The sequence below is a fragment of the Brachypodium distachyon genome, chromosome 4, assembly GCF_000005505.3.
Source record: "Brachypodium distachyon strain Bd21 chromosome 4, Brachypodium_distachyon_v3.0, whole genome shotgun sequence".
In the NCBI taxonomy this organism is placed as follows: domain Eukaryota; kingdom Viridiplantae; phylum Streptophyta; class Magnoliopsida; order Poales; family Poaceae; genus Brachypodium; species Brachypodium distachyon.
The window spans coordinates 14,566,428-14,591,755 of NC_016134.3; the positions used below are offsets into that span (position 1 = coordinate 14,566,428).

Sequence of the window (25,328 nt, forward strand, 5' to 3'; positions counted from 1 at the left end):
AAAAATCCCGGTCACTGGGGACGCGCTCAATATTGCTAAAGCCATCTGCAGATAATTAATATGGTCCCATGTCCCATGGAACGCACAAGCTCAGGCCATTTGCAATTGCATGTCGCTCCAGCCGAAGATCAAATGGAGAAGGCGATCGCATACGGCTTGACGGACTGGTGCGGCGATAATTCACGGCACGCATGGTCAGGCCACAGCCTACGAGTACAACTTTTAATTAAAAGTTTAAGTAGACATTTTGCCTTGCCAATGAAAGTATCGAGCTCAGCTAACGCTCGGCTCCGTCGTGTACGACTTGAGCACAGTTAGTAAGCAAAGTGTATGCATCAGAATGAATGGCTAATGCTGTAATGCATTCAACCTACTGTGCAGTGTGCACACAATCAATAAGAGTGCAGTTTTTCAACCTCTCCATCGACCCATTCATGATCTGCATTCCATAACCTACAAGGTCATTGTTGTGAGAAATAAAGAGTTGTAAATTGTAACAAAAGTTCAGGTACCTATTTGTAGGAAATTAGAGAGACAAAGGGCACAGTTGCAATATCAAATAACTGGTGACACTGCCACGCTCGTGCAACTAAAAAAATACCAAGATGAGAAATGGACCAATTTTTAGATGAGAAATCGACCTTGTTGTAAGAGCAGAAAAGAGGCGATGGCAAAAAAAAGGCTTCTGGGGTATATCTGCGGCGAGTGTAGAATGTCAAATAGCGCAGAGTATAATAGCAGGAAGGTAAAAGGACATTACTGCAAAAACATGAGACATACTGTACAAGAGTAGAAAAGAAAGCAGTGTGGGCTTATCTGTGAGGAAAGAGGGCCTTTCTCTAAGAACAGAAGATGTGAAAGGTCCGAAAAGAAAGCACCAGGGATGTATTTGTAAAGGAAAAAGGACCGGCGCGCAAAATCTCAAAAAAAATTTGGACCATTTCTCGATTTGTGCGTGTCATCCTTGCGCAGGGGCCATGCTAATCTTCTCTGTATCGTTCCAATTTTATCGGATGTCCCCGAAGGGACGAGATGGAGAGCAGCAGGTCGGGTTATATGTCGGTCAGATTCTACTTCGTTAGGCGAGGTGGGACTAAGAAGAGGTCTATTGCCCCTCGTGTCTGCGGGTTCCAACCAGCACAAGGCCGTGAGGCGGGCCGTCACTGGGCTTGTTGCTGCGGCCCAACTTTGTCGATCTTTGTCGCCTGCTCTTGTGGTGCTGTTGACGTGGGCTGCTTACTTCGGAGTGGATACAGTTCCAGGTGAAGAGTTCGCTGGAAAAAAAAAACTTAGAAGGTGAAGAACAAAGGACACGATTATTCAGCGACGTGCCCAGCGTAGCTTATCGTACGGCGTCCTCTCCGCGAGCGCGAGCGATTCGGCAACCGCCCAGTGCATCCGGTTCCGCGTTCCTGCGCGTGTGATTTGCAGCTGGCTTGGGCCGGCCGGCCCATCTCCTCTTTTTTTTTTCCCTTTAACTAGTCTAATTCTTAACGCATCACAAAATCGCTAATTAGGCTGATTGACAACACAACATAAATGTATAAAAATCGATCCATTTGACTTCTGGCCCACGCTGCTTGTACCTTTTTCTTCCAAAACAACAATTATTTTGCACAGGAGTATAGAACAACCAATTATGTGCATACCTACGAGCTTGTCCATACAGCTTAACCGTGCCTATTCACCAAGTTAACCGTGTCTGCTTATCAAGTTACACATACCTACTTACCATACTTATGAGGTTAATCGTGGCTACTTATCAGGTTAATTGTGTCAACTTAACAAGTTAATGAAGCATCCTTACCAGATTAATTAAGCACCCTTACCAGGTTAATTAAGCATCATTACCAGGTCCGTGCCTACTTATCAGGTTACCCGTAATTACTTACCATACTTATTAGGTTAACCATGGCTACTTACCAGGTTAATCGTGTCAACTTAAACATCCTTATCGGACTAATTAAGCATCCTTACCAGGTTAATTAACCACCCTTACCAGGTTAATTAAGCGTCCTTACCAGGTCCGTGCCTACTTATTAGGTTACCCGTACTTACTTACCATAGTTATCAGGTTAACCATGGTTACTTACCAGGTTAATCGTGTCAACTTACCATGTTAATTAAGCATCCATACCAGGTCAGCCGTGCCTAATTATCAGGTTAATTGTGTGTATTTATCAGGCTAACTAAACATGCTTACCGGGTTAATTGTGCCTATTTACTGGGTAAACCGTGCCAATTTACCAGGTAACAACATGGCTGTGGAATAAATTGAGTAAAAATATGGCAATTGTGTGAAAAAAATAATAACATGGACATGGCAACTAGGTATTAAGGTTTAGAGTTTAGGGTTGCAGATAGAGAGCCACGGACTCGAGACATCCGACCACACGAAAAGAACGGGACAAACGACTCGACACAACAAAACAATGTCGAGTCACTCCGCGTCCTCTCTAGCACCCTTGGCAGCGAGGACCCTAGACTTGATCCTATCCATATTTCCATCACCGTCGCCGGAGAAGAAGCAACCCAAGCCGCCGCCGATCTTCCTCCATCCTTCCTCCGTCTAGTATGCCCCCGGTTGCTGCACGGGCAACGGCGACGCTGATGTCGCACCCTGCCCCGTCGCCGTGCAACCAACTCAGGTTCAAAACTACCGCGACTGCCAGCTCCATGCGTCTGCTCCTCCTCGCCGCCGCGGCCTAGTCCGACACCACCGCAGAGACCTGCTGCCGCTCTGCGGGATCAAGGTCGACAAGGGCCTCGTCCTCGGTCATGGGCTCCAACGACGAGTCGGGATGCCACGACGGGCTGGTGCCACCAGCAAGGCGCCGGGTTCTCCAAGTCGGATCTCACCGTCAAGGATGCTGCCTCGCCGCCACCCGGCACCCCTACTGGCCGCAGACATGCACGTGCCCCGCCGCCGCGGCCGCACCCCTAAGCGCCGCCGCAGCCTAGTCCGGCCGCCGCCCCCTGTCCCGTCGGGCAGCCGCGCCCTGCGTCGGGCCGTCGCCGCCGCGCCCTGTCCCGTCCGGCCGCCGCGCCCTGCTGCGTCGGGCCGCCGCCGCCGCGCGTTGCTGCTCCGACCGCCGCGCCCAGCCCCGTCGGGCCGCCGCTCCCTGCTTCGCCTCGGCCTTCTCCGGCGCTGCGGTCTGCTCCAGCGCCTGGGTGCTCGGGGTTGGGGGAGGAGAAGCAGAGAGGAACCGTTGGAGGAGAGACAGAAGCAGAAGCGTAGGTGAGAGGGGAGGAGGATCGAACGGTCAGAGAGAGGCGCCGCACGATAAGACTGGGTGGGCACGTTACCCAATCAGATTGTCCGAAGAACAAATGGTAGCCAATCTACAACCCAAGAGGCGAAGATGACGCCTTCAACCATGCCGCGAGAGTTGTGCAGCGCAGCACCACATTTTGAAAAATGTTTGCACTGTATTCAAACAAAACACCAGCCATTGTACGTAAGCCAATCATCCTCAGGATTAATATGTCGTCATGTACTTCATTAACAAATTGTCTGGGTGGTGTAGTTGGTTATCACGTTAGTCTCACACACTAAAGGTCCCCAGTTCGAACCTGGGCTTAGACATGTAATAATAATTTATTTGTTGAACAAATTTCCTTCCTTAATTTTTTTTTTGGCATACGAAATTAAGTGTACCGATACTAGTAGATTATCCAATTTTGGCATACGAGTATAAATGGATTGCCCAATCACACTGTTCAACTTAGTGTGGTCTGCAGCTAGACAACCAAAGGCAGGCAGAAATATCCCAAAATATATTTGGCAATATCAATTGTCTAGCCTACGAGACAAGTTACACACAGAGCATACGATGTTCGACGCCTACACCTTGGTCGTATGACCTACAAATAAATCATCTTAGATTTCGCCAAAGCGGTTGGGATGACAAACATTTGAGATCAACCCAACAAGTACAGGTGCACCCAACACAAGATCTGCTTTTGGGATGTGTTTGCTCTCTAAAATCAGTTCTTGCCGGTGTTTCCATAGCTTGAGAGGGAGTACAACAATATCTGACATGCCAACTAGCAAGCGACGAATGTCATCCTGACTCTAGAAAACACACGTACAGCTAATGCTCTCTTCACCTCTCAAAAAAAAACCGAAATGATTTGATACTCCTTCCGATCCTAAATTGTTGTGGTTGTTTTAGTTCAAAATTGTAATAAAACAACGACAAGAATTTAGGATCAGAGAAATAGCAATTAGAGATATGTAATTTATACGCATAGAAAAAATATTGTCAAAGAGGAGTGATGTTAATTGTTAGGCAACTAAACCCTTGCACGTGGACGATGCCGCCACCAATAACTGCCGAAGAAATCTATGTCACACCGGTTCCCGCGCCAGAGATAACCACCTTGATTTCCGTTAGAGAAGCCCCGGCATAATTAAGTATCGTCATAGATCGATCAAGCGTGCGCTCGAAATCAGGAGAGCACTTCGAGACACAAGGTAACACCACACACAAATGGATGATTCCAACGTTAGGAAAAGACATGGATAACGACCACAAGGAGCAACACGTACGAGAAGAAGGGGTCGCCATTCGCAAACAACATTTCCTTGGTACTCACCTTACATGGAATAGCATTTCATTAAATCTTGCGCAAATGATTTATTTGTTGGTATCAGAATATTGTTTGAGCCTCCCTGCAAAAAAAAAAGAATATTGTTTGAGCCCATACAAACAGTATAGTGCCGTGAAACAGCACACTACCTGCTTTTTATGGGTGCTTTCCAAAGTAATCACTCATTCAACTCAAACAATTTCAAGGTCCTCCCTCGACGTTCCGGCAAGTCAAAATAACATCTTTTTGCAAAAAAGAGAGAGTCAGAATAACATCTTATAAATGAGAACAACACAGGCAATGATCAAAATCAAACAACGGTTAACACCTCTAGTCTAGATAAAAAACACCCTCCTGCTAAACCACCAGCAGCCAATTCGGAAGCTCCCGGGTCAATTCCCACCTGCACCGCACGACCCACGGACCCCCACCGCGCAGCCCTCTTCATGAGGCCCCACGCGTCATCGACCGGCGTACCCCCGCGGTCACGTCGCAAAAGTTTTCCGGGCCCCACATATACCTCGCTTCGGCGCTTCGCTTCGCCCCGAGTTAACTCTAGTCTAGTCTATTCCCCACCCACACCTAACGACTCTCCTCCAACCTCCCTGCCCTCCTCCTCCGTCCTCGCCCCCGTCGAATCGATCGAGGCGAGGGGAACGAGGAGGGGCTGTCTGTCGCTAGGGTTCCGGCGCGCGGATGGGAAGGTTCTAGGAAGGAACCAGGAGCGTTTGGTTTGTGGGAAGGGGCGGACGGTTCGGTGAGGTGGGAGGGGGGGATGGAGGAGGAGAAGGCGAGGGGGGTGGCGTCGCCGCTGATCCCGCCGCCGTCGGAGATCGACCTCGAGGCCGGCGGCAACGGGGACCAGCTCCAGTGCCGGATCTGCCTCGAGACCGACGGTACGTGCCTGCTGGGTGGATCCGTGCGCGAGAGCTGCTGCTGTTGCTGTTGATCGTTTTGGTTTTGGCAGGAGGGTTTGATTGCTTGTGTCGGTGCTGTTGTCCGTGTGTAGGGAGGGACTTCATCGCGCCGTGCAAGTGCAAGGGGACGTCCAAGTACGTGCACCGCGACTGCCTCGACCACTGGAGGGCCGTCAAGGTAGGCGCTTTCGCCCTTTCTGTAGATGGCCGTGGAGCTGCTCCAGCCGTTGTCCGGGAGCTATGACATGATGTAATTGTGCGGTGGATCCACCGAGGGTTGCATCAGTGGCTTGATCGTGGAATTTTGTAGGTGTGATTTGGTTTGCATTGTAGTGTTAAGCCAATTCATGGATCATCTAGAGTTCTAGAGTAGTAGAATAATATATGGGAGGCTCAGTAAATTTCTCTTCCACATGTAGGGCTATTTGCAGGGGTTGAATTACCTCTTGACTTCTTGTTGGAGTCAATCTTAGTATGTTACTATCCTTGGTCACCATTGTTCATCTAGTGATGTGTCGTGTGTAGTACGTAGAAGTAGAAAATGAGAGATCCATTACGCTTCCCTTTCATAATGTAGGCCTATTTACTGCGGCTGAATCAGCAATTGACATGCTAGTGGAGTCAATCCGAAAACGTTTCTATATTTGCTCCGTGTTTGTGGAAGCTCCGAGCTTTCTTTTCATTCCTATCAGGATTGTCGGGAGGGAAATTTATGTAATTTGCTGAAAATTTATTTAACCTAGCTTGCTTTTCTTTTCTTTCTTTGTTGAAAATGTCCTTTGATCATTGATGTTTTGTGTGAAAACCTTGTTTTCTGTGTATATGCTATGCCATTTATGACCATGATTGTAGAGGCTAGAGAGCAACTTCATATTGGTTAGTTGGCTCAACTTTTTGGGAAAATTGAACAGTGGGATATTTATGAGTTGTAAAAAAATTGCAGCATTAATGCATCTTGTTGATGAACAGTTGAAAACTAGATAATTGAATTTTGTTGTAACCACGAATTCAGTAACAAAAATATAAAACAAAAACTTGCACAGTCCGATAGACCAACAATTGACATGGCATTGCTTCAGTTGGCCGAAACAGACATGTTTTTGAAGTTACATTTGTGAAGTCTCCCGTATTGCCTGTAAATACCACATGTTAGTACCCATCTTCATTTAATATAACGGAACATCCGTACATGGGAAAGTTCTGTATTGCCTGAGCAGTCTGCATGCCCACTCCCGCGTTTCCTTGAAATTTCTCCTTTTAAGATTCAGGGTTAGGTCAGATTTCTTTCCTTGGATACCAATGTACTCTTCATTTGGAAATTTTATAAAATGGGTGTTGCAGCTTGTTAGGCAGATGCTCCCAGGTCCATTTGTGTAGGCTGGTAGTTAATATTGGAAAGTCTTCTTTCTGTTAGTGTTAGGATGTTGGGATGTCTACATCAAAGAAATCGTGTTGTTTGGTAAGAGCAGACGGAGGTTGAGTTGGTGATGGAGGTTGGAGGTCTAGATTATGACAGATACCATGTTGCTTCTGTGGGATGGATCCAATAGTTTTGAGTAGACATGATAGTTAGATATGCATTTTCTCTTTCAACTCACAAATATGAGAATTTTTTATTTGAACAGAAAATAAAATGTGAACTTTTTCCTGTCGCAAATGTAAAAGCATTCAGTGGTCCGATCCTTTGCATTTTATTGTCTGAGCTATTTGAAGCTTGCCTAGTAATGAAAATGTATCTTTATTGCAAGAAACTAATAGTGCTTGATGTTTTGTCATATACAGGAGGGGTTCGCATTTTCTCATTGCACCACCTGCAAGGCCCCTTATTACCTGAGGGTTCATGTCCACACTGACAGGAAATGGCGAACACTGAAGTTCCGTTTCTTTGTTACTAGAGATATATTATTCATCTTTGCTCTTGTCCAGTTTGTAAGTTTCTTGAGAATCCGTGTCACTTTTCGTTTGTCTACATTATATTTTGTGTTAAAGAGTATTTCTTGTTTGTTCAGGTCATCTCTGCATTGGCCTATTTGGTACATTTTATTGATGGGTACCAGCAATATTGGTTGAGGACGGCCTGGGGTTTCGATAACGAAGTTAGTTTTTATTATATATGTGGTAAACTACTTCATCATTTGCATATTTTTATTATCACATGTACTTGTTTTTGCATTGCTCCTTGATGATGAATTTATAATACCCTATGCCCTTGTCTGGATGTGTGGAGTTGGGTCTAACCTTTGTATGCAAACAAACACTAACTGTGGAAATTTTCTGGATAATGGTTAACCGTTTATCCTTAGCACCCAACTACATGGGAGCTCTACATTTTACGAAGTGGAACATGCAGTTACTGTATATTCTGCCTGGCGACTCACATAAGAGTTCGGAAAGAAACACGAGGAATAAGATGTTTTTCCTTTTCTTTTTGAATGACTAGAGGAATAAGATGTTTGTGAAATAGGAAATAGCAAGCCGTCTTTCCCCATTTACATGCATATCAATGATTATAGCTCCTTTCTTCCTACCAGATGCATTCATTAAGTTGTAATGCTTTATACTTGTGTTGTGATCAATTTTATTAATTTAATTCCATTCCGGCCGGAAATGGACGGAACGTCCTGTTTTGGCATCCCAAATGGTACATAACAAATCTCATCCCGTATCGGCCAAAATTCTGGCCATTCTGGTCGTGCGGTTGCATTCCGGCCAAGAATCTCAATCTGGCCTCCTGGGTCTGCTAGTGATATGGTATTATTCCCCGTGTCGCTGTACGGCTGCAAGCTTAGTATTTTTGGCCAACATTGTTGGGGGAGGGTGAGCATGCAAAATGTGCCAGCATTATTACTATGTAGTAGGCCTTGTTTCAGTCGTGCCAAGGCTTCTAGGCCTGTTAATTATTCTGCAGAAGTGATGTCCTCCACGAGGGTTGAAATGGGTCTTCTTGGCTCCGTCGATCTGTCCATCTTTTTCTTCTTTCCTTATTTCCTTTTGGTAATGTGCTATTTAAGATATACTAAAGTCTGGAACAGAACACAGAAGTGGTCCGGTACCATAATGTTCCATTTCAAACACCAAAGGAATGATGAGCCAAATGTAATCAATAAGTATGGTTCTGAGAGACTAATACTAGGGTATTGTGTTAGGATCTCTTATGTAGTCACTAAAATGTTGCTGAGATTTATGATGCACCTTATGTTGCGCATTAGGTTTAATTCTGAACTGAATCGAGCATCTTTATTCTTGTTACAGGAGCTTTATTGTTTTTTGCTTTACTCGGGTTATCGGGATGCTTCATAACATGTTATGACCGAAGAGTACGGAGTGACTTGGCTCAACCTTGTCGAGAACTATGTCTCTGTTGCTGCCAGCCAGGGTATGCTTCAATTAATTCATTGACTATTCATTACGCCGTTATCGATACATGCTTGATTCACTTGTATGTTGTTCAACTCACTCTTTTGTTTCATTTCAGGATGTGTGCAGATTGCCATCTTCCTGGTACGCTTTGCATGTGGACTGACTGCACCACATGCTTTGAAGGCTGTGCAACTACAGCTGGGGAGTGTGGTGGTTGCCTGGGAGGTGCAGGGGAGGCAGGGTTACCACTACTCCTCATCATGGGAGTCATTGTGCTCGGGCTGTTCACGGTTGTCGGCATCTTCTACAGTGTTCTGGTGGCGACGATGGTAGGCCAGCGGATCTGGCAACGACACTATCACATCCTTGCCAAGCGAATGCTAACTAAGGTGAGTATTGCTCATTACTCATCCCTCTTTATATTTTATATCAATATAGTTTTACCTCCTGTGCTTAACTCCACTCTGGTGTTCTCCAGGAATACGTGGTGGAAGATGTCGATGGCGAGCATGCAGATTGGTCTCCACCACCTCTCCCCGCAGAGCACATCCAGCAGCTCAAGTCCCTGGGACTGCTATAGCCGATGCCATCAGGTCGATGGCCGTTGACGATGATAACCTTAAGTTTAGGACCAGCGCGGCACTACCCCCAGCTGTACAGGAGGCAAATGCAAAGCTGATGGCAGGGCGTTTCTTGTATCTGCAGCCCATTGTGGCGATACAATATCATCAGTCTTATTTTGTACATTGTAACAGGGAAATGACAACACCTTGATTTTTATACCAAATATGAGTGGTTTACCCCGCTGAAGCTCAGCTCGTTCCTGCAATGTGTTTCCTGCTTTTTGTTTGTTTACTGGTCTCCTGTTGGTGTTCTTTGTGCTGCAATTCTCAGACATTTATCCATTTGATATTTCAAGTAATCCAGTACATAAAATTATCAATTCTGCTTTCAGGATATTCTGCCTTTTCCTATATTTACAATTCATTCAACAATAATTTCATTCCTACTTCGTTTTTTCTTTGTATATGCTTTTCTGTAGCTAATTTTCAAGTCAGCCTTACTGTTTATCTTTCCCTTTTGTATTTCCCCTTTCTTCAACGTATTTGCGCATGCCTTTTCTTTGTGTATCACCCAACCGCTGCATTTTCTTCCGTTTTACATCCTGAAGGAAAAATAAATCAATGGCAATTACCTCTCAAAAAAAAATCAGTGGCAATTACTTTTGGGAAAGAAATACTAGAGAATAAAAGCAGCCAGTGAAAAGAAAGTCTCAAAGGAGCCCAAATTCTACAGGCCCAAGATTAGCAGAAGGCTTTACCGGGCCAAATTTTGCTGAGGACAGTATAATGCTGCTGCTGCCGAGGCTGCCCTGCAAGTCTGCAACAGAACACTCCAAAGGTCGCCTGCACCGAACCGGGCGTACCCGAACCGGAGCAAATCTTCGGCGAAGTCGAGCCGAAGCGGTCGCGGCGGAGGAGGGAGGCGCCAGCGATAGTAGGAAGGAAGGGGGGAGTAGAAGATGGATCCGGATGAGGTGAAGTCGAAGCTCCAGGGCCTGGCCTTCGGCAACGTCCTGGCCGCCGCCGCCCGCGACTACAAGAAGGTGACTCTCGCTCGCCCTTCCCCCTTCTCCCCTCCCCTCTAAGATTCCACGCCTTGCCGGTCGGCGCGGTCTCCGTTCCCGGTCTGATCCGGCGAGCGGATCGCGGGATCGGCTGAGGCGGAGGCTGGCGCCATGGATCTCGGAACAACTTCCTTTTTCTTGTCGTGGTTATGACTCCTCGGCTGGGTAGCTGCAGCTCTTCGCCTCTAGGATCGAATGACTGATGCTAAGATTATTTCGTGCGAATCCATTGGTTTTGGGACAGGCGAGCAGGACTGTTGTGGGATTATCGCAAAATGGTTACATTGCCTCCTACTATTCTGTAATACTAGGGGAGTTGGGAGATGTTTATTTCGAATGCATTTCTTCGGCCTAGATGGCTAGATTGCTAGTATACTTCATCCCGAATACGAGGTCTGCACATTCTGTGAATTGTGAGGCTTTGTGATACAGGAGGAGCTCACGCTGAACCAATAAACATGGCTAGATGCTTAAAAATGGCAAGTTTGGGACCGTCAGGCTATCGGCCACACAAGGACTGTGGATTGTGTAATTTTTAAGTTATGCTGTATTTATCAAGATAACTTTTTCGTAGACTCACAGCAACACACTGTTGGCATTGGAATAATTATTGCTCATTCTTGAATTTTTACTCTTTGTAATGCGACGGGTAAGCTGATGTTGTCTCTTTTTGCTTGTGCCATCCATGGTTTTCCGTTATCACAATGGTAAATGTTTACTTTTCATGAATTTCATGCTATAAGCTGGTGGCCTCTATGTTGGATGGCTGTGAATCTGTGCGTTTATTAAATCTGCCGTTGGAGCAACAATAACAACATTCTCTGTTCCACCCTTCCCGTTGCTTTTTGCGATACTGACACAGACACCATGTTAGGAAGTTATAGCTAAAGAGAAGGCTCAAGCAACACCTGCAATCCATGATGAAGTTGATCTTGACGAGTTATTGGATGTGAGTTGAACTTTGCACCATCTCTTAATGTTTTTCTTATGTTCGTAGAGCATCAAATATTTGGTATCTGTCTCACTATCATTATATTGTGGAACTGCTGTGTAGGACCCAGAGCTTGAGAAATTGCATGCAGAAAGAATTGCTGCTCTGAAGGTACTGATCTTGATCTGCATCTCACACTTATGAAGCTCGTGTAAAAATGTAAGTGCCATGTTAAGTATCTCAATTTTCTCTATGCAACAGAAAGAGGTTGAGAAGCGTGAAGTGCTAAAGAGGCAAGGTCATGGTGAATACAGGGAGATAACTGAAGGAGACTTCCTAGCAGAGGTCACTCGTGGTGACAAAGTTATCTGTCATTTCTACCATCGTGAATTTTACCGCTGCAAGTACGCCATAACCCCTTTTTACATAACCTGCTTTACTCTTGCACCTGATGATTCACTGAAGAATAGCTATGTAAATCTTTGGTAGGATCATGGATAAGCATTTGAAGGCCCTTGCACCTGTCTACTTGGGGACAAAATTCGTCAAGCTTGATGCCGAAGTTCGTATGCTATCACTGTTAGCTTTAATTTACTTTGGTTTTTAGTACAAGGACGGATTCTGATTTGTTGATAACTAATGCAGAATGCTCCCTTCTTCGTGGCAAAGCTGGCAATCAAAATGTTGCCCTGTGTTATATTGTTCAAGTAAGTGCATAAATTGTTCATGACTTCTACCTATTTCATGAGTGGGTAATGTGCCTTTTGACTGTTTTGTGTTCCTCACTGTTCCTATTTCACCATGCAAATGCTAATGTGAGGATCGAAATGCATTCTGATGTTTTGCTTTTGCGGCCCAATTGACACTTTTGTACTTCAGGAAGGGTATTGCTATTGATCGGTTAGTCGGGTTTGATGACCTTGGAAGCAAAGATGATTTTTCTACCAGGGCATTGGAAAACGTACTCAAGAGGAAAGGTAGAAATAGCACTGTAACTTATCCATACACATTCCTTCACAATTTTTAAATAGGAAATATGCTTAACATCGGCAAAATGTAGGTATTATCGAGGAAAAGAAGAAAGACGAGGACGATGAAGATGATGAGACCGACATGTCAAAAAACAGGAGGGTTAGATCTTCAACCGCTCACGATTCGGATTCAGATTGAGTATGAAGCCGAGGATCATATCTTCTGTAACATTAAGTTTGTCCGTTTTGTACTCTAGATCTCAAATGCTCTTTACGATTTATGTTGTTCTGTATTGTATCAAACAACAGAACTGGATACGCGGTGGCTGGATGTACAAGTGATTTGCTAGTAGCTCTAGTTTTGTGTGAGGTGGGATATAGTTCATCAACTAGTAACCGTGTAACGAATAATTCCAAATTAACACAATTCCAAGTAACCCCCACTGGGGACTTTACAAATTAGTCTTGGTATAATGTGCATGTCAATGGGTGAATTTGAAATGTGTTAGATTGTGCGAGTGATTGAGTTTGTCTCGATCCCGCCCCATCGTGCTTTTTACAGTAGTGGTGATGATAAATTATTTGCTAGTAATAGAGTAATTAATTATTGGTCAAAGATTGTCTTAACAAAACAAAATACTTCCTCCGTTCTGACGTGGATTTATAAAAGATTCCATGGAGGAAGTAGGTCTTTTATATGTACTACTACTACTAAAAGCTCATCGTGGATCCAAAAGATCTTAGCATCTAACCGGCTAAATCGAACGTGCCACGTCAGTTTTTATAATATAACATGCACAATGAGTTTTAGTTACACATGAATGACACGAGTATACCCTTTACCATGTCAACACAAACCCAATTGTGTACAAATCCATACGATTAATTCCACGTCCACGACTAATTCGAAAAGCTTTCTGAAACAATTATAAAACCTTCAATGAATTACCAAGTATTGTTTTCAACAAAAAAAAAATGACACGTGCGTTGCCGGTACTATAAAGTGGGATTGACCCTCGATTCTTATTTCTCCAAACAGAATGGTAGAGTTGATGGTACTAGGGGATGGGTTTTTGTGATTCAAGACTCTGATGAAGATGTGGTCAGATGTGGTGCAGGTCCTATATATGGCTCACATCCAGGATGCTCTTCGTGTCGAGGCTATTGCTTGTTTGCAAAGTATCTCATACTTTTTTCGTCTCATATCAAGTGACTTTCTATTACATTATCTAGACGCTTTTTAGTCACACACATATATATATATATATATATATATATTTATATTTAGACAAATTTGAGTCACTTAGGATGTGTTTGGTTCAGGGGGTCAGGCCGCCCCGTGCAGTGCCATCTGGCCCAAAACATTTTTAGCTCGTGTTTGGTTGAGGGACGTGGCTAGGTTGGACCAAAAAATAGGCCCAAAACACCGGTTGGGGGTCTGTTTGCTTTTAGAGCAAAATCAGTTATATAGCCTAGCTTAGCTAGGTTTGTTGTTTGGTATCTAAAATAATTTTGCTTTTGAGAGAGATTGCCGCTATGTGCAAGGAAAAGCTTGCTCCTGAGGGAGAGCCAAATTGACTCGCTCTCGACGGCAAGATTGGAAAGAAACTTCACCAAGCCATCCGCAGCCCAGGATCTCCATGAACTCTTACTGGCAAAGCACATCGAACCAAACACATAGCTAACCAGAGCATGGCCCATGCGAGCTGACCAGCCGGGCTAGCCCAGCTATAGCTTTGTTGGGAGATGGAACCAAACGCGCCCCAATTCTCCCGACCCAGTTGCCTCCCGCGTTTCCCACCTCGCTCATTTTCCCACCCGCGCAGTCTCTCGCGATTTAGCGCGAAACCTAGAGAAGCAGCGGCGGCGGCGGCGACGAGTGCGGCCACCGGCTACTCCGCGATCTGCCAAGGTATCACCTGCACCCCTGTTCTTCTTCCTCCTTCCTCCTCCTTCGTCCTTCCTCTCTGCTCCCTCCCTCTTCTTTCTCGTCCGATCGGCCATGGAAGCAACCGCCGCCGTTCTTGTCCGATCGGCCATGGCGGCGACTGCTGGTGGCGGCGACCGGCCCCTCCCTCAGTCTCTCTTCTCCCTCTGCCCCTTCCTCTTCTCCCTCTTGCTCAGTCCCTCTTCCCCCTCTGCCCCTCCCTCTTCTGTTCTCTCCCGGCTCCATCTCTCTTTTTTCTTTTTTCCTCCATCTGCTATCTCCCGGCCACTGCTCTCCTCTTTCTTCCCCATCTCTGCTCTCTCTCCCGGCCACTCTTCTTCTTTCTTTTTCTTTTTTCCCCATCTGCTCTCTCCTGCCACTTATTCCTCTTCTTGTTCTTGCCTCTGTCCCCGCCACTGCCCACTGCTTCCTCTTCGTCCTCTTCTTTCCCATCGATTGACTTATGGCATGTAAAATTTGTTGGTATGTGTATTCATATTTTCAGCTATGTTTTATGTGTGTGCAATTGATGTAATTTTGTAGATGGTAAATCGAACAAATTTGTTTATTTGGGCGGCGGCGGCTTACATGTGGATGTTCATGGCTGTGCTTGCTGTTGAGTCTAGAAAAAAAAAAAGAAGAGAAAGAGAACCAATTAGCTATGGACCCATTGATGAAAGAGATAGGATGCGCATGGAGTATCTCGAAAACAAAATTTGGAGGGATGACACAACTTGCAAAAACATGCTTAGGCTTGGTAGAGGTGCATTCTTTCGGTTTTGTAATGTGTTTCGGGAACGTGGACTACTTCAAGATACTATACATATGTCCATTGAGCAGCAAGTTGCTATGTTCCTCAACACAATTGGGCACTATCTAAGAAATATGTTAGTTGTCACAAATTTTGATAGGTCAATTGAAACCACTAGCCGATATTTCAACCTAGTATTACATGCTATTGGTGAGCTGCGAAATGAGTATATCAAGCCACCTCCCGTTGCTATTTCACCTGTAATTGAAGGCAACCATCGTTGGGATCCATTTTTTAAGGTAAGATGGGTAGGAAGTTGTTGCAATTTTTGGAACCCCTAGAATTGCATGGTGTCTAATAGTATTGTTGATATATTAGGATTGCATTGGAGCAATAGATGGTACCCATGTGAGGTGTTCTGTTGCTAAGTCCATGGTACTACACAAAATGTCTTGGCCGCGGTAGATTTTTCTGGGAGGTTCACTTATGTGCTGGCCGGTTGGGAGGGCACAGCTCATGATGCAACTGTCTTAAAAGATGCATTAGAAAGACCCAATGGCCTTATACCAACGGGTACAACTAATAATAAGTTGTAACATTTTGTTATGTGTGGATGATATTGAAATACTTATCTAATGCTATGTTCACTATAATAGGTAAATACTACTTAGTTGATGCCGGCTATGGGGCTAAGCCTGGATTCCTCCCTCCCTTCTGCAGTACAAGATACCACCTCAATGAATGGGGACACCATCCAGTTGAAAATGCAGAGGAATTATTTAATCTTGGGCACTCTTCCCTTCGCATGAAAGTAGAGTGTGCATTTGGGTCCCTCAAGAGAAGATTCAAAGTCCTAGATGATATTAAGCCTTTTTTTCCCATACCTGACTCAAGTTGATATAGTTCAAGCATGTTGCATCATACGTAATTGGATGTTGAGTGATGGGGCAGATGATTTTTTTATGGAAGCACAAACTGAGCCACCTCAAGAAACAACATTTCATGTCCATGCTACAACTACAAGAGAACAAGCTAGGGAACATCAAGCCATTGTTACTCGTAGGAATAATATAGCAAATGCAATGTGGGCAGCCCGTGCAGAATACTTGGCAAACCAGGGTGCTTAGATTGTTTCTTATGCAATATTGATGTTATATTTTCTATCGGATATTCATGTAATGAGGTGACACAATTTGTGTACCATTCGTGGGTGAAAATATGCATTTATTATGAACTTATTTACAATTTCCAGTGATATTGCTATTTGAATAAAGTATTGCATCTCCATACTGAATAAATGTTGCTTTGCATGTTGAATATAGTGTTGCAGGAATGGAGAACGATGTTGGTGTGGTTGGTGATGGTCGGGCTGTGGTGACATGGACCTCTGCCATGTCAACTTTTATGCTGAAGCACATGGCTGCACTTGTGGAAAGTGGTGCAAGGACATCTTCAGGCTTCAAGATGATGCAGTACAATGGTTGTGCAAGGGTATTGAATGAGCATTTTCACCAAGTCTTGACTGGAACACAGATGAGCAACCATTACATGACTATTAAGAAGAAATTTCAGAAAATCAAGAAGATCAAGGATGATTGTAGTGGGGCTCTGTAGGATGACAAAACTTGCACTCTAAGGATGGAGCATGGCATGGCTTTGGGGTACATTGAGGTATATTTCATATTTGAAGTTCTGGACTGCTCTAAATATATTTTATCTTTGTCTGTGTCATCATAATAATGGCCACAAAGGGAGTATGTCTGTGGCGGGGCCAGCCGGGTGGCCGGGTGGCCGTGTGGCCGTGTGGGTCATGGAATTTGGTCTAATGGAAGTTCTGTTCCAGGCTTCCAGCTACCGCAAGCCATACGGCTGTGCCGCCTGCGTCGTAATGGATGTTCTGTTCCAGGCTTCCAGCTAAAAAAATCTTTATTTCGTTGTTGGATATCTACCTACAATATTGGCAGCTGCATCCAAAAGAAACGGGACTGTTTATAATGGAAGTTCCATTTCAGGTAAAAAACAATCTTCATTTATTGGATACCTGCATAAAAAGCGGCGCATTCCAAAAGAAACAAGACTTGTTTTTCGTGTCGTGCGCCCTACGTACGTGCTTAATCATGTTTCGTGTCGAACCCAGTAATATATACTCCACGCACCGGCCATACTAATATCTCGTTTCATTACGTGACGTCGATGGAGAAGCGGATCAAGAGGGCGCGCGTGGGCGAGGCCGCCGCCGTCGTCGACTCCTCCTCCGGCGGCCTGTCGGCGTTCGCGCTCCGGTTGTCCAAGGAGCTCGCCGAGCGCGAGTCCAACGAGAACGTCGCGTTCTCGCCGCTGTCCGTCTACGCAGCGCTGGGCCTGGCCGCGGCCGGCGCCCGCGGCACCACCCTCGACGAGCTCCTCGCCCTGCTCGGCGCCGCCTCGCGCGACGAGCTCGCGGGGCTCATGCGCGCCATGGCGGACCACGCCCTTCCCGCCGCCGCCGCCGATGGCGCCGCCGACCCTGTCGTCACCTTCGCGTGCGGCGTCTGGTGCCAGAAGGACCTGGAGTTGAAACCGGCCTTCCGCCAGGCCGCCGCCCAGTCCTACAAGGCTGAGGCACGCGCCGTCGATTTCGTCTCCAAGGTCCGTCAACGCCTTCGCCAAGCCAATCGATCTTAATTCCATGGCTTTTTTTGAAATTTGAACTAATCTCTCTCTTTCTCGTCTCTCGGTCTCTTCCCATCGGTTTCTTCTTGCAGGCGGAGGATGCGAGGGAGGAGATAAACGGCTGGGTGGCGGAGGCGACGAGGAAGCTCATCCCCTCCGTGCTGCCGCCGAGATCGGTGCACGCCGACACGAGGCTAGTCCTCGCCAGCGCCGTCTACTTCAACGGCAAGTGGAAGAAGCAGGACGCCTTCCGCAAGAGCCGCACCAAGGACCGCCGGTTCCACCGCCTCGACGGCACCGCCGTCCGCGTGCCCTTCATGTCCGCCGAGCCGCAGGCGGAGCACTTCGTCGCCTGCCATGACGGCTTCAAGGTGCTCAAGCTCCCCTACATGTCGGCGGCGGCGGCGGCGAGGTACTCGATGTGCGTGTTCCTCCCGGACGCGCGCGACGGCCTGCGCGGGCTTGTCGATTCAATGGCGGCAGGTGGCGCGGGCTACCTGTTCGGCAGATTGCCCAGGTGGCGGGAGGAGGTGCGCAAGCTCCGGCTGCCCAGGTTCAAGCTCTCCTTCTCCTGCCGCATGAAGGATGCGCTCACAAGCCTGGGGCTCCGGGAGGCGTTTGGCTCGGGGGCCGATTTCGGTGACATGGTTGAGGAGAAGAAGGCAAAGGCGGCGAAGGAGGACTCCGGCGGTGCTGGGCTGTGGGTGGAGGAGGTGTTCCACAAGGCGGTGGTGGAGGTGGACGAGGAAGGCACCGTGGCGGCGGCCTCCACGGGCCTCACCATGACCTTGCAGTGCGGCAGAGATCCAGGGCCGCCCGTGGATTTCATCGCCGACCATCCCTTCGCGTTCTTCGTCGTGGAGGAGGGGTCCGGCGCCGTGCTGTTCACCGGCCACGTTCTTGACCCTTCCAACAACTCGGGGGAATAGCAGCCCTAATTTTGTTTACTCCCCCCGTTCCGAATTAACTGGCTAGCACGTCAGTTAATTTAGCAAAGATGGAGTATATAATTATAATTCACACGGGAGTTCCAGGCACAGATCATTGTTGCTACCTCACTGGCACTCATGTGCAAGGAAATTGATGCGGTTGTTTCTTCTTCTTGTAGCTTCTAGCTTGTTCTTCTTCTATTAGCTTTGCCAAATGAAACTACTGACATTACAAACTGCAAATCTGGGTTGAAATATTCAAGGTGCAAAATGTGAGAAATGAGAAAGTTGACACTTGCTCATACTTGCAGTATTCCTTCAGAGAATCCACGGTGATTCACTGAGCAGTTTCATTTCTGCAATATAACTGCCCTTCTGAGAATCCATGATAGCATGTCCCTTAAGGTTGTCTATAAGGTTATTAGCAAAAGACAAATACTACAACTGTTTCTCAGTTTAGTGTACAAAAAACATTTCTTAGTTATCATATTATCCAAAAAAATGTTCCCCACTTCAAAATAAGAGAGGAAAATACTCTTACATATCTATTTCAACTTTTTCTCTTGCAATACTCAAATATATTGTGATAGAGTAATTTAAGCCAGTCAAGAGAAGAAATTTACCGTACAGACACCACATAGGACTCCTTGAATTTCTCCTGGATGCCCCTGTAATTTTCCTAACAAGGTATATTCAAACAAGAGTCACATACTTAATAAGAACATGCCAATATCGATTAGTTCGCTAACATTTAAAGCAATCGTTTCCAATCACTTGGCAGAGATATATGGCCATGGTGATCACAAAGATCAGACACAAGATTCATCAGATGAAAAATTGAATGAAATAAATCAGATGATAAGATCAACTAATATTTAAGAACGAAGTTCTTTGGTCTTGAACTTTCCGTCCCCATTCATTTTACAATAGCTCAGGGACCGGGCGTTGCTATGGTGTGCTAGATGTTTGAAACTATCTTTGGTACTCATAGAGTCATATTAAATTTGAAGCGACCTTGCAAGAATATCCTCCAAATGGCATATGGAGAGATATGGTACTGTTGAATTTAAAAGTTAGAATATAGGCTGCTGCTAATATTTCTAGCTGTAACCAATATTCAAGCGAACTATAGTAAAATGAAGACAGAATAGTACTGATAAATGAAGAGTTTGATGAAAAGGCAGTAAACAATTCTGACATTAGCACCTTGAAAAACATAGAAACTCAAGAGAGGTCCAAACTGGAATTGACGATAAACAATTCTCCTTGAGTTTCCGAATCAGGATAAGTAACTTCTACATGATGACTTCATCCCCACCAAGGGACAAGCATAGTCATCCATTCAAAATTGATTCAAGATATATATCCTGATGAAACAACCAGAAAATTTTCATCTACTGAGTAATTCTCCAGATTCTATCGTCTCAGGTATTTGTGATGCATCATCGGTAAGTCCACCGAGGGTTGTTGACCTCCAGGAGACGGCCAAAAGTTGCTATTGCATCATAATATTTACGGATCCTGAGATACCCCCTTATTGCAGAAATATCAGACTCTCTAAAGTTTGCCTTCTCAACAATTAGTTCAATAGCTCTTATCAGGTAATCATCCATACCCAGGTTCAGTAGACCTTCAGCTAGCATACGGAATGATGAAAACTCTGGTATGAAACCATTATCTGCCATCTCTACCAAGAAATCAAAAGCTTCTTTAATAGGCCCTCCACCACGGCAGAGACCACGGAAAACAATCTTATATGTGAAAGCATCAGGAGGTCCGCCAACTTCTGTCATCTCCCTAAAAAGACTCAGCGCATCTCTGCCATTATTCCCTCTAAATAGAGACTGAATCACAGGGTTGTAAGCTTTTGGAGTTGGCTTCATCCCTTTCATTCGCATACCTCTAAGAAGCTTCAAAGCAGCTTGAGTCCGACGAGCCTTGCATAGACCATTAATGAGTGTTGCATATGTAACAACATCAACCTCAAATCCATTTGCAGTCATAGTTTGTAAAATATCAGCAGCTTTACTTATGTTTCCTTGCTTGCAGTAATGAGTAAGAATAGAATTGTAGGTGACATTATTAGGTTGCAACCCTTCACTTATCATTTGGTCAACAAGCTCTGCTGCATCATCAATCCTTTCGGCGTTGCACAAGCCATCAATTAGTGTGTTGAATGTGATCGCATTCCTTCCAATGCCTGTTACATCCATTTGATCAAAAACTTCTTCTGCTTCTTCTATTCTCCTTCTCTTGCATAAACCATCAATTATAGTGTTATATGTCACTGTACTCTGAGGACAGCCACTAACTTCCATCTCCTTCAACAAATCCAAAGCTTTTGCAAGCTTCCCCGATGAGCAAAGGTTGTCAATCAATATATTGTATGTAACTTCATCAGGGGTGCATCCACTGCTCTTCATCTCTTCAAACAATCGGACAGCAAGATGAGGATCTCCAACCTTGCAAAGGGCATTTATCAAAATATTGAAAGTATATACATTTGGAGATAGGCCCTTCACTGTTAGCTCACGTGCGAGGTCCAAGGCTTCCTCAAGTTGATTCTCTGTGCATAAGGCAACAATGAGAGTATTGAAGGTGGTAGTGTCAGGCAAACAACCGCTATCCACCATCTGATTAACAATCCCTTTAGCCTCTTCAAGTTCTCCATTATTACACAGGCAGTTTATAACAGTACTGTAGGTGTAAACATCTGGTTCACAGCCCTCCTGGAGCATCAAACCCAAGACTTTCAGGGCATGATCGACATGACCGTTTTGGCAAAGACCATTAACAAAAGTACTAAACGTGACCCGGTCAGGTTCGAAACCATCTGCAATCTCTTGCTGTATATAGCCGAGAGCATCTCCCACTCTTCCCAGCTTGCAGTACCCATTAATCAAAACATTGACAGTCACACTTGTTGGTGAACAACCCATTTCTGACATTCGTGCTTTCAGCCTCAGAGCAGCCTCAATGCTCCCCTCCTCAACAAACCCTTCCATCAACGTAGTGAATGTGGTCTCGTCAGGCGCCACATCACAGCTAGACATCTCCTCTAGCATCAAAACCGCGGTCCTAGCCTGACGAGCTCGACACAGAGCGTCGATCACTGTGTTGAAAGTGACAACGTCAGGTTCGATCCCCTGACTGCTCATCTCAGTATACGCCGACTCAAGGAGCTTTATCTTGCTCCCCTCGGCAAGAACAGTGAGAAGGTGATTGTACACCTCTGTGTTCGCCTGCACACCAAACATGTCAAGCTGGTTGGACACCAAATCGAAGGCATCATCAAACAGCTGCAGACGCGCATAGCTCCCTATGAAGGACTGCACCAGGCCCAGGCCAACCTCGTGCCCTTCCCGCCGCATCTCCCCGACGAGCACCTTCATGAGGTCGAAAGCGCCGGCCGTCCCGAGCTTCCGGATGATCTCCTCGTAGACGTCGCGGCTCGGGGTGAGACCGTCGTCCCGCGCGAGCGCCGAGTTGAGCATCCGGAGCGCCGCCTCCGGGTCCGCCTGCTCGCGCAGGGCGGTGACGAGCCGTTCCTGCTCGGAGCCGGCGGCGAACTTCAGCTGGAAACGGGCGCGTCGCTGCCACCACGGTCCCCGCGCTGCCGCTGGTAGACCGGCATTCGACGGGCAAGCAGTCACCTGCGGCAGCGGCGACGCGGCGCGGGGGTAGGAGGATGATGCTAGGTGCATCGCGAAGGCCATTGCGGCAATGTCACGAGCATTTGGTGGGCGCAACGCAAGGAAGCTAGGACGGGGCAACAGCAAGCGAGGAGGCAATTAATCGAACAGGTGGTGTGCTGGGAGCCCTTTGGGTTTGGGAGACGCAGAGGAGAAATCGAACTGAGGCGAAGAGGAGTTGCCGGCTTGCAGCGGCGCACGGAGAAAGAAACGAGGGGATAGCAGTGTGACCGCGAACAGGGGATAGGGGAGGGAGAGAAGTTAACCTCATCCTGTACTTCCTGAGCTGTAGTACCGTCTTCCCAGTAGATCTGAACCATTTGATTTGGATCCAGTGGCAAGGAATTTGAAGTGAATGTTTTTTTTTAAAAAAAAGCCCAATGTCTAACAAATGCAGCTGCACTTTTATTCTTCAGCGAGCGCACGCTTGAACTGGCCGGTCTGACCGCCAAAACAGAGGACACATGCGGTTTTCTCTGTCGTTTAACTTAATAGAGCATGCAATCCCTTGCATTTATTTCCGATTTGAAATATTCAAAAAGTCATAACTTTCTACTCGAGCATCGGAATATTAATCCGTTTTCATGGTTGCGTTTCTCGCGATGAGCTCTTCGAAACAAGATACATATGAATATGTTTTGACGAAGTTTTTTCGAAAAGCAACTTTCTATAAAAATAAAGCAACTTCTCATTCATAAGTTGACTACCTTTGTTGTTAACTTGCTTGTGATACTGTTTTTGTACTATAAGATATGAATATGCCTTAAACGTGGATAACTTTCTCACATTTGCCTACCCCGTCGACGTTAGACGGCGTTGACATGATTAGCGAGTGAGGAGACGAGTGGTCACGTGTATGTGAGTGAAAGTTCCCGGCATATATATAAGCCAAAAATGCTAGTATTAGAGTCAAAGTTGCCAGCATAAACACACTGAGGCACTCTAGATTTGTTGGTGATGGAGGTAAAGTTGCTAGAGTATAGTGAAAGTTGGTAGAGTAGAGAAAAAATGGTACCACGTGGGAGCCAAAGTTGCTAGTATGAGAATCAAAGTTGCTAATATAAGAGTCAAAACTATCATTATAAGAGCTAAAGTTGCTAATACGTGAGTCAAAGTTGTAAGTATATGAGTCAAAGTTGCTAGCGCAAGAGTGAAAGATGTCGGTATAGCAGGCACATTTGCTATTATGTGAGTGAAAGTTGTCAGTATAGCAGCCAAAGTTGCTAATATGTGAGTCAAAGATGTCGGTGTAGCACAAAAGTTGCTAGTATGTGAGTCAAAGTCACGGTATAGCAGCCAAAGTTGCTAGTATGTGAGTCCAAGTTGCCGATATAGGTTCCAAAGTTTCTAGTATGTAGTGCAAGTTGCCGACATAGCAGCCAAAGTTGCTAGTATATGTGAGTGAAAGTTGCCAATAGAACATACAAAGTTGATAACATGTCAGTGAAAGTTGCCAGCATATATAGAAGCCAAAGTTCCTAGTATGATAGTTAAATTTGCCGATATATGAGCCAAAGTTGCTATTATGTGAGTGAAAATTACCCGTATAGAAATTAAAGTTGCTACTACGTGAGTGAAAAGTTGCATGTATAGAAGCTATAGTTGATAGTACGCTAGTCAAACTTGCCGACATAGTAACCAAAGTTGCATGTATCGTTAAAATTGCTGGTGATAGCCAAAGTTACTGATATAGAAACAAAAGTCGATAGTACGCGAGTCAAACTTACCAGTATAGCAACCAAAGATTGCTAGTATGTGAAAAGTTGTCGGCACAATGTAACAGCCCTGACAAAGTTGCAAAAAAAGTACGAGAAAGTTGCATTGTTTAACAAAAAGGTTGCTTTTCGAAAAATATTTGTCAAAATATATCCAATTGGGATCTAGTTTTGAAAATCTCGTGGCGATAAAGCCAACGGTGAAAACGGATTATAATTTGGACGCTCGGTTTGGAAATTTTGGCGTTTTGAAAAAAGAACAAGCTGAATTAAATAACTACTGACGCAGGAAACTGGAACAGCGATCCGCGCGGGATTAAAAGCTTTCCTTATAGGTTTAACCTAATTAAAAATGAATTGGAAACTGCCTGATTTGGACCGTTGGCTGGCCGGCGTTAACTAACCAACGGCGTTCCCTAGTCATGTCCAAAAAAAAAAGACAAAAGCCCATATGACAAGCCTTATTCGGAATGTTGAATTTTATAGGAGCTGTTTTTTTAGTTTAACTCACCCAAAAATTGAACTAAATACTAGTCTTGCTACTACTAAAAATACAAGCTATTGAAGTGGTCGTCTATGTTTTGCCCCTCCCACGTTCATCTCAGTTTTGACTTTAATCTGGGGAAGCCCAGATGCCCCTTCCACATTCATCTCTTGAAGTACAGACAATCATGAAAGCACTTGTACATTTTTTTATTTTGATGGCTAGTTCTGCATTGTTGTAGTAAAATAATATTCTTATATGGGCCGGACCGAAAATCTTATGTGGCGACAATTAAATCAACATTTCCCAAACATGAGTCCAGACGCCCACGTGGCGCGGTCAATCCTACGTGGCAAAGGAAGACAAGTCAACAAGTCAAGTCTCTCATGCCATGGTCAAAGGGTGGAATGAGGAGTAGGGGACTATAAAGGTGTGGGATGAGGCTTTTGGTCCACAGTGGACCATGGACCAACCCTCACTTTTCTTTTCATGGTGCACACAAATGCTATGGACCAAGGAACCACTTTTACCATTTTGCCCCTACTTTTTTCTCTCACTCAAGGGTAGCCTTTTGTCATGTACTCCTAGGCTATAAATACCCCCCATGGGGCATGTATCATTCACTCTCACTTGAATAAACTCAAGGGGAGAGGGGTAGAGTGCTCCCTCTAAGGTTCGCTCTTGCGCGTCGCTCTCGACGGAAAGTCGATCGGCCTCGAGAAAGCCTTCTAGGAGACTCTAGTTTCGAGGCTCCGAGCTAACATTGGTTGGCACGAACT

At 45.5% G+C, this 25,328-nt stretch overlaps 4 protein-coding genes, 1 long non-coding RNA gene and 2 other non-coding genes across 8 annotated transcripts; 5 read left to right on the plus strand and 2 right to left on the minus strand.

Moving 5' to 3' along the window:
* Positions 1-926: 926 nt before the first annotated feature.
* On the minus strand, positions 927-1,029 carry LOC112269027. The gene has a single exon (XR_002960618.1). It is a non-coding gene; the product is annotated as a U6 spliceosomal RNA (small nuclear RNA).
* Positions 1,030-3,512: 2,483 nt separating this feature from the next.
* TRNAV-CAC lies at positions 3,513-3,586 on the plus strand. Its single transcript has one exon. It is a non-coding gene; the product is annotated as a tRNA-Val (tRNA).
* A 1,559-nt stretch (positions 3,587-5,145) lies between these two features.
* On the plus strand, positions 5,146-9,685 carry LOC100840561. Its single transcript, XM_003577328.4, has 7 exons — positions 5,146-5,489; positions 5,603-5,688; positions 7,293-7,439; positions 7,520-7,628; positions 8,763-8,886; positions 8,986-9,259; positions 9,349-9,685. Exons 1-7 carry the CDS (start codon positions 5,369-5,371, stop codon positions 9,448-9,450), a joined length of 963 nt encoding a protein of 320 aa, XP_003577376.1. The 5' UTR covers positions 5,146-5,368; the 3' UTR covers positions 9,451-9,685.
* Positions 9,686-10,224: 539 nt separating this feature from the next.
* Positions 10,225-12,861, plus strand: LOC100840860 (thioredoxin domain-containing protein PLP3B). Its single transcript, XM_003577329.4, has 8 exons — positions 10,225-10,476; positions 11,372-11,446; positions 11,552-11,599; positions 11,690-11,832; positions 11,918-11,990; positions 12,074-12,135; positions 12,308-12,405; positions 12,489-12,861. The coding sequence occupies exons 1-8, from the start codon at positions 10,393-10,395 to the stop codon at positions 12,596-12,598; spliced, it is 693 nt and encodes a 230-aa protein (XP_003577377.1). The 5' UTR covers positions 10,225-10,392; the 3' UTR covers positions 12,599-12,861.
* A 1,196-nt stretch (positions 12,862-14,057) lies between these two features.
* Positions 14,058-16,322, plus strand: LOC100835562. The gene is made up of 2 exons (XR_002966084.1): positions 14,058-14,311; positions 15,734-16,322. It is a non-coding gene; the product is annotated as an uncharacterized LOC100835562 (long non-coding RNA).
* Positions 16,323-16,921: 599 nt separating this feature from the next.
* On the plus strand, positions 16,922-18,915 carry LOC100835871 (serpin-Z2A). Of its 2 annotated transcripts, XM_014902453.2 has the most exons (3): positions 16,922-17,089; positions 17,280-17,705; positions 17,822-18,915. In XM_014902453.2, exons 1-3 carry the CDS (start codon positions 16,970-16,972, stop codon positions 18,656-18,658), a joined length of 1,383 nt encoding a protein of 460 aa, XP_014757939.1. In that variant the 5' UTR covers positions 16,922-16,969; the 3' UTR covers positions 18,659-18,915. The 2 variants fall into 2 exon arrangements, with proteins under 2 accessions (XP_014757939.1, XP_003575882.1); XM_003575834.3 differs by lacking the exon at positions 16,922-17,089 and having other exon boundaries at positions 17,093-17,705.
* Positions 18,916-19,809: 894 nt separating this feature from the next.
* LOC100836179 (pentatricopeptide repeat-containing protein At3g53700, chloroplastic) lies at positions 19,810-22,606 on the minus strand. Its single transcript, XM_003575835.4, has one exon. It carries the CDS (start codon positions 22,372-22,374, stop codon positions 20,101-20,103), a length of 2,274 nt encoding a protein of 757 aa, XP_003575883.1. The 5' UTR covers positions 22,375-22,606; the 3' UTR covers positions 19,810-20,100.
* Between the last annotated feature and the right edge of the window lie 2,722 nt (positions 22,607-25,328).